We start from the raw sequence: 8730 nt of genomic DNA, 5'->3' as shown, positions 1-8730 counted from the left end.
ATGATCCCTGAGAGAAGAACACTAATGCAGAAAGAAATGAAGACCACTGGAAAGGGAAACTGTGTGGATGAATACAAATGAAGACTATGTAATAAAACTCATGAAAATAAATTAAACATATACGGCTTTTATCTATCCTGAAAACAATACACATACAATTTAAGGTAAAATAATCCAATGAATAATTTTTTTAATCTTTAGGATAAAATCTAAGACACAATAAAAGATTGTAAAGTTAAAAAGAAAATATAGGAAAAAGAGTATGATATAAAAGTATTTCTGTAACTCAAGACCATAAAACCAGGGAGGAAAAAAGAAAAATAGCTGAAACAAATGGAAAACACAGTAAGATAATAGATGTAAACCCAAATGTATCATTAATTACATTAAATGTAAATGGATGCAATAGCCTATAAAAATACGAGCATAATCAAACTGGGAAATAAAGAACAAAACTCTACCACAAGTTGCTTCTAGGAGACATATTTAAAAGATAAAAACCAGAAAGGGTGAACAAGTAAAAAGTATAGCTTGTAAATAAACCATAATTAAAAGAAAACTAGCATAGATACACTAATATAAAACTAAGGCACTTTCAAGATGAAAAATATTATTAGTGATTAAAAAGAACATAATACCAAAAAAATCCTAGTCAAATATAAATGTGTATGTGTCAAAATATATAAATCACAAACAGAAAAAACTATAAGGAGAAACAAAACTACACCTTCATAACTTGAGAGCAATTCACAGTTCTGGGCAAATGGTAGTACATTAAAAAGCGGGCTCATTATAAATTTTAGAGATATTTAAAAGAATAACTTCCAGGCAAGAGGAAGGTCTTGAGAGACCCTTGCTGCTGCCCTACAAACTAGAGAAAAATATTGATTCTTCCCCACCACCTCATATCTTATTGAAGAGATTAGTGAGTTGCAGACACAAAATGGTCTAAAGAAATTAAATGACAGAGGATAAGATCTTCCCATGTGAGCAGATACCCGGGCCAGGTTCTCAATAGTAGCGTTTTCATAGTTCGCCCAGGCACCGGAACACTGCTGGGGCACCGCGAGGCCTGCACGCCTGGTGGGCTGACATGAAGGCCTGAGACCTGCAGAAGCTCTAAAGGCAGAGAACCCATTCCTGCCTGCCCCCGTGCCCACGGGACTCCGGCTGACAGTGTGGAAGTGTCATGAACGCCGACCTAGCAACAGGGACTACGTAACCCTTTGGTGCTTAGATCCTAAAGTCCCACCAGAGGGAGTGGCCTGTGTGTGTGCAGAGCAGGCCGGGTTAGCCCTAAAGACGTTTGAAAACAAGTGAGTAAATCTAATTAAAGCTGTAACCCAGCCCCAAACCAGCTCAAATCCTGAATGGACGGTCGAGACTGAATCTTCTAACTGAGCTACTGGCAGAGGGAAGGACAGGCTGTCTTCCGAGAAGATGATGTCTTCTCCGGGGCTTCAGCTCTTTCATTACAAAATCTCCACCCTGCATAAAAACGTTATGAAACAAGAGAATAAGGAGTAGAATATTATCAAATAAGAGGAAAAAAAACCTGTTAATGGAAGACCTAGAAATGGTAACCATGTCAGAATTAGCAAATACTTTAAAATAACTATTAAAATATACTAAATTAACTAGGAAAAACGAGGGACAAAATAAGAAAATATGAGAATGAGAATCATAAAAGAAAAATGAAACCTCTTAAAAAACACCAAGTGAAAATTCTAGATTTCAAACAATAAAATCCATGAAAGGAAGATTTTCTTAATGAACATAAAGCCAAATGGATACAGCAGAGTATTAGTTATTTCTACCAAATAATCACAATCAAACTGCATGAAAACCAAAAGAGTTTCAATGTAAATATAAACTAAATTCTTAAATCCAGTCATAGGAAACAGATTGTATTTTATAAAAAACAGCACAAGAGCTGCGCTCTGGGCCGAAGCTGCCAGCGCCTCCCCTAGTGCCTATCTTGGGGTTTTCTTCATTGAGGCCTTGGGTGTCAAACTCAGTAGCTAGAGGAGGGTCCATGATCTACACCAGAGAAAAGAAAGAAGAGACATTTAAGCAACATCTTTAAGTCTGGAGAGGTAAATCCAAAAGGAAAAATAAGCTGTTCTGTAGGAGCAAATCTTGATACGACAGAAGATGATGATCAGAAGCATCACGGTCACCGTCACTGATATGGCCAGGATGAGCTTGTTGTAGCCATGTCCTGGAACTTCCTGTGTGTGATCCCTTGGCTCACCCTGCACCTCCTGATTGCTCGAGGCCCCCATGCTCTTGTTGATGTAGGTCTCACTCTTCCACTACTCTGTGTCCCACTGGGCCTGGGCCACCTTCTCTTCCTGCTGCTCACTGAGCAGCTTCATCAGGAGGCCTGTTCCGGAGATGAGCTTGGCACAGGCCAGCTGCATGTGGGGCTCAGAGCAATCCATTGTCAGAGTGTGAATAACCTAAGAAATGAGCCTCCTCGCCTTCTTGTTGGGAATGAGGATGTGAAGCTGCTGGTTTAGCTGGCTTTTGAACTCATCTCTGGGGGATGACAGCAAGAGGACAGAGGTTTCTGGAGGGGGCATCTCAGTGCCAGTGCTGATGTACTCCCAGTGCCTCTCATTGGTGTGGTCATCAGTGGATATCAGGGTGAGGGCAGAATCTGTGGCAGAAACGGGAGAGTGTGTGGTAAAAACATGTTTTTCAGAGGTGTTTTTTGCAGTTTGGTTTTCTACAGCAGCGCTTCCTATAGAGGTTTCGGCAGGATCGTATAATTCGGGGAAAGGATGCTCCTGAACACGTGGGTCTCCAGAGGACGAGAGGAGCCCTTGAGAAGGGGAATGGATGAGGCTCCTCAGTGCTGAGAACAGAGGCCCCTCTGCAATCTTCAGGCTCCTACATGCATCTTCCTTCATGAGCTGCTCCCTGGGGTTGGCCTCGAGTGTTCTGTGGGCCTCGAGAGAGAGGCAGTTTTATGAAAGCCATGACCTTTTTTGGAACCTAAGATTGGTTTAATAGCTTTCATGCTTTTTACTCTAGCACCAGCATGTTTTAAAAGCAAAATGCTGTTGAGGAGGTCTTTTGCTCCGTTCCTCGCCCCATGTGGGGCTTTGGCCAAGGCAGAGGTGGCCGACCAGCCCAGCAGGGGATCCTGCAGGGCGGAAGACACAGGCACCTTCTGTTCTGTATAGACCGGGTTCCTGGGCCCCAGCACCCCCTCATTCCTCCCTGGCTTCCCTGTGCTGGGGCTCCTGAGGCTCCGTCCATTTATGGTGTTTTTGGCCAGTGGCTGGGTGCTCTGCTTCTCCCTGACCTTCTGTTTCTGCCTCTCTTTGAACAGTCTTTTCCATATGCCCTTCGGGCCCTTGAGCACCCTGTCCAATGTCCGCAGCCTTCTCCTTTCATGCTGCTCTTCCACCAGGCTGTTTTCCTGTGCTTGAGCACTTGCCAATTTCTCAGGAACATCAGGAATGATGTGAAATTTGGGACTTGAAAGGCTGGACTGCATAAGCATGCCTGTTTTCTCTTTTTTCTTAACCTCCTCAATTTTTCCCAGAATTTCTGCATCTAACCAACTCTGTAGAAAATACAGCTTCTTCAGTTCATTTCTGTAAGCTGAAATGCTGGGCACAGGTTGATGAGAGGGGTTTTACATATTGCTTTTCATGTAACCCTGAGGATTAGCTTCATTTGGGATATTTGAGAAAAAGAGTTGAATGAATGGCAATAATGAGTCTACATCTTCTAGATTTACCTCTGAGAAATATGGCAGGATGTAATTGAGTGCTCCAACCACATCATTTTCATCCTTAGAGTCAAGTTCCTCGTCCATGAAGTCTGACCAGCTGACATCACCTTGTTTGGAACATGACTTTCCAGACTCGATCACCAGCTTGGTCTTAGTGTTCTTTTTCCGTGCGTGCAACACCTTCACGAAGGCTCCTTCTGTGTTCCCTACATGGGCTTCCTCAAGACACTGCGTGGGATTGGTCACACACTCACTGTCACAGTGCAGCTTGACTGTCTTGCAGACAACCTCAATATCACTTTTAAATTGTCAGAGGAAGCAGGCCATGTGCCTCAGTATGATCAGTGTTTTCAATTCAAGTGTCAACATGAGGATCTTCTCGACCGCCGGAAGTGGGGGGTGTGTTGTCCCCAAGTCTAGATATCTCAATGCTGGCAATTTAAAAAGATGGGAATCTTCAACACTTGACAGAGGATTGTGATTGAGGATGACTTTGTGCAAAAACTGTGTTCCATGCCGTGCTCTAAACGTCCCAAAGCTAATCTGTTTAACTAAGTTACAGCAAAGATTTATAACCTCAAAAAAGGTAGTGCTTCAAATGTTTGTGCTTCAATAAACTGTATTTTATTGCAAGATAAATCTAAATACCAGAGGGACAGCAGACCTTTAAAGGAATTTTTATGTAATCCAGTCAGGTCATTTTCACTGAGATTTAGTTTCTCAGCCCACCTGTATGTTGTCCAGATATTCTCACCAAGGTTAAAAATTAGTATTTTCTTGGAAATTGAAGGTGGTAAAGGTGTTGTTGGGCTCTGATACAGGCACTTGGTGGAGCTTGTGCTTTGGGCTGAGACCACTACATGACAAGGTCTCATCCTGGCAGGTACAGAGCTCACATATGTCCATGTTTGTCCTGGCATTCTGCTTCTCTTGCACCGTGCAAGACTGTCCTGGAGAGTGACTCACAGAATACTCAGTGACCACAAATTCCACATCCAAAGGCTGAACAGTGACTTCAGCCAGGTTTGGATGCCGAGCCTGCCCCTGCTGTGGGTGTGTAAGCATCACCTCAGGCTGCTCTGGAGAAGATGCAGCTTCCTGCAGAGGTACAGAAACCTGAGTCTCTATGGTGAGTACTGCAGTTGTGAGCTCCGAGTTCAAAGGTTGGTCTGTGACTGTGAGTGATGTTGGATGCTGAGCTGGCTCCAGACCCGGAGTTTCAACTTTCACCTCATGAGACACCGGAGTTGGAACCACCTTAGGTGGTTCTAGAGGCTGAGATGGGGTCTTGGGCATAGTTGGAAAAGATCTAACTTTTGCACTAATTCCTGGAGTGCTGATAAGCTTCTGCTGCAAAGGTCGAACTGTGAGCAGACTGAGTTTTGAATGCTGAGTCTGAACCCAGTCTGGAGGTGGAAGTGTCACTTCGTGGTGCTTCGGAGGAAGAGCTGTAGCCTTCTTCAAGGCTGTAGAAAATTCACCATCTGTAGTACATTCTGGAATGGTGGCTTCCAGGTCCGAAGGATGAAGTGTGACTCTTGGCTGCTGAGCTTGACCCTGAGCTCGAGTTGGAACTGTCGTCTCAGAAAGGGGTGGAGGGTGGCTCTGAAGGCTGGGCTGAAAATGTTAATCTCTCCATCAACACAAGAGAAAGAGTAACCTTCCCGGGGAGTCCTGAAGACTGAGCTGTGAGCTCTTACTGCACTGGTGAAACTGCTACACCAGAAGAGCCTGGGGACATAGGTCTCACTGTGACAAATGCCATGTTTGAATGATGAGCTTCACTCCTACTTCCAGATGGTGCATTTGCCTCCTGGTGCATCGACAGCTGACCTATATTCTCTTCAGTACCAAGTTCATACTGAGCGTGGGCATCCTGCTGGGTTATAGAAGGTTCACCTTCCTCAGGGGGCTGTGAGAGTTGATCTTTGACTTCTTGCTGAGGTAAAGAGGACTGGACCTTTGCAGGCTTTGGATTTCGAGTTTGGGCCTCCGGCTGGCCCTGAGAAAATCTAATTTGTTCAGAGGATTCTAGAATTAGGGCCAACTCCTGGGAGGGAGCAGAAGACACTAGGTCATCAAAGCCCTCCGGCTGTAGCTGCGGAGTAAGGGCATCGGGCAATTCTGGCAGGAGATTAGGCAAAGACTGGGGCTCACTGGACACCTGTGGCTTGGTGGTTGGCAGGACCCAGTGCCTTTCTGGAAGTGGGGCTGCCAGGACAAGGAACCACAACTGCTGCCAGGTGAGGAGAGCAGGAACCCAGGGGCACCACAGGAACATGATGGAGGTGGACCAGAATGAGTGGGACATAGCCACCCAGGTCAGTGGAGTGCAGCTGCTCTGCCCATGGGGTAGAACCCTTCTGGCAGCCACTTGCCTTTGAGCCTTGGGAACCCGGAACGTGCTGCCCCGCCCTTTATTTATGATGTCTTTGCTAAGGAAACCTGTATTACATCAGGCCCAGATGGCCTCGCACCACATGGGGGAACTTTTCCCCCCAGTGACCAGGTCCACCTCCCCTTCCCCAGAAGAGCTGACAGTGGCCTCTTACAGGGCAGCGTCCCCCATCACGAGGCAGACAGAATGTAGGGCTCAGACTGGGTGGGTCCTGACCATGGGGTAGGTGGAGTGGACAGGACTGGGCCTCTGGCTGCTCAGAATTGCTGGATATTTAGTTTGGTTCTTAAAGGTTGTTACTGAGTGCTGACACTGATGGAAATCCCAGCAGATGACCCCAGAGGTGAGACTCTCACAGGAAGGGCTGCCCAGGCAGGAAGGCTGAGACCAATCAGATCCACTTCTTATGAGCAAGTCCGGGCCTTGAACAACTCAGCTGGGATTTCTCAGGGTCTCAGTCTTCGGGGCTTTGAAGCAGGAGAATATTTCTGGTCAGGGTCTCTCTGTCCCTTCTCAGGCTTCCTTTGAGCAGGGCTGGTAACATTGGCTGTTTGATAACTGCCCCTTCTGAGGTTCACATGAAAGTGGCTAATTATTATACAGGTCACATTCACCCAATATATCAATGCCATGAAAATAAAGACTACATTCTTGATTCAAAAAAAAAAAAAGCAGCACAAATGATGTCTAATTTTTCATCAAAAGCAGTAAAAGATAAAGACAATAACTTTAAAATGTTAGAAGAAAATTACTCAGAATTCTAAAAATGAACTGTATCTTCCCAAAAGAATTAAAAGAATCATACCACAGTGATATATGTGCACCCACGTTCATAGCAGCAGAGTTTGTAATAGCTGAACTTAGAAACAGTCCAAGTGCCCATCAACAGGAGAATGGATAAAGAAGATGTGTTTTTTTTATAAAATGGAGTACTACTCAGCCATAAAGAATGAGAAACCAGAGACATTTATAGCTAAGTGGATGCACATTGAGGCGATACTCTTAAGTGAAATAAATAGGACACACATGTGTAAATACTGAATAGTTTCTCTGGTGTGAAAAACTAAAAGTGTTCATAGGGATCAAAAGGTATAATTGATATTGTGAAATAGGAAGAAAATGTCTAAAGGACCAGGGGAAGTGAGAGGGGGAGGGGAAAGGAAAGAAAGGAAAAGAAAAAATATGAGAAAAGGAAAAAAATGGAAAAAATGTCTCTGTAAATAGGGGGTGAGGGGAGGGCAGAGGGGAAGGGGAAAAAAATAAGAACCAAGATACTCATGTAAAGGTACAAGATCCCAATGATGAATGTAACTGTATCGCACACCTAAATGTACCAATAAACTTGAGAGCTTGTGTGGAGGTTCTAGCAGGGGAGCGCAGCTACTCATACACCCTTGACCGAGGAAACGGTCCTCCTCTATCGGGGGTGGTCGTCCTCTTCGACTGAGCGTGCAGCTTTGGGAGGGACGCACATGGAGCAGTGAGGGAGAAAGGGGACCCCCACCTAGCCAACCAGATCAGCCGAATCAACCCTGGCGATCAGTGGGTGACAGATGTCACAGCCAGACCGCCCTCACATCTGATGTACCAATAATCTTAATGGGAAAAAAAGATTTATTTTGCTAAATAAAGTTTTTGGAGGGAGGTCTTTTTTTTCTTTCTTTCTTTCTTTCTTTCTTTCTTGGTACTGCGAATTGAACTCAGGGCCTCACACTTGCTGGGCAGGCGCTGTGCCACTGCGCTACATCCCCAGGCCAATAATAAAGATTTTTATAGGTAGAGAAAGCAAAACTGAGGAGAGTTTCTTTCTAGGTCAAGCCACATTGCAATTAACTATGTGTAAAATGAGACTGAAACTGTTGCAAACTATTTCTTTAAAAACTAAATAAATCTGTTCAAATAGTGATTATTTATAATATCTAATAGAAATAGTGCATCACTTTACATTATAAATGAGTCACAATACTCTATAGATCAATGTATATGAGGCCTTAGTTATTTGCTGTAATTAAAGCTATAGATTCAATATTTAGAGATTTTTGAATACCGAATGTCTTTGATCTCCAAAAGAGAAGCAAAAATTATAAGTTTTCTATTTTGCCTTAAAGATTTCAGTAAACTGACACTGATCAGTGTCATTTTTCTAGGGACTAAAGCTGGAGAAGTTAAAGTGTTCAGAGAGGGTATTAGACTATGCGGACCTTCAAAATCATACCGAAGTAACTCAAACTGTTACTTCTTTTTGATAAATGTGCTGTGGCCTAAGCAAACTCTTGAGCAAAAATAGTTATAACCAAGCACATGTTAAATATACATGCTTGCCTTTTGAAAACATTAAGCACAAAATTTTTGTTATGTTTTGAAAACCTTGAATGCCATGTGTATCATGACAGTTTCCTGTGAGCTCATATAAAATAGTCAAATTCTCAGATTCTTTATGTGTAACACAAGCATCATTAACAAAAGTTGTATTAAAAAGAAATGAAGTGTATATAAGGATGATTTTAGACAAAATATGTCACCAGCTGTTCCGGCTAAATGGGAAGAAGCCAAGCTGGCAGCACAAATTCCCAGGAAGGAGTGA

At 43.7% G+C, this 8730-nt stretch overlaps 1 protein-coding gene across 1 annotated transcript; it reads right to left on the bottom strand.

Moving 5' to 3' along the window:
• Positions 1–1915: 1915 nt before the first annotated feature.
• Positions 1916–7991, bottom strand: LOC147822991 (leucine-rich repeat-containing protein 37A3-like). The gene is given in 5 exon segments (XM_087194476.1): positions 1916–2966; positions 2969–4323; positions 4326–4515; positions 4517–5372; positions 5449–7991. Coding segments are annotated over 5 exon segments (3909 nt in total). The 5' UTR covers positions 6060–7991; the 3' UTR covers positions 1916–2069.
• Between the last annotated feature and the right edge of the window lie 739 nt (positions 7992–8730).

This window comes from Heterocephalus glaber, unplaced genomic scaffold, assembly GCF_053883595.1.
Source record: "Heterocephalus glaber isolate CG9 unplaced genomic scaffold, H.glaber_assembly_v1.0 deba00001606, whole genome shotgun sequence".
In the NCBI taxonomy this organism is placed as follows: domain Eukaryota; kingdom Metazoa; phylum Chordata; class Mammalia; order Rodentia; family Bathyergidae; genus Heterocephalus; species Heterocephalus glaber.
The sequence above is the reverse complement of the archived record's forward strand: the minus strand, read 5'-3'. Positions and strand labels throughout refer to the sequence as shown.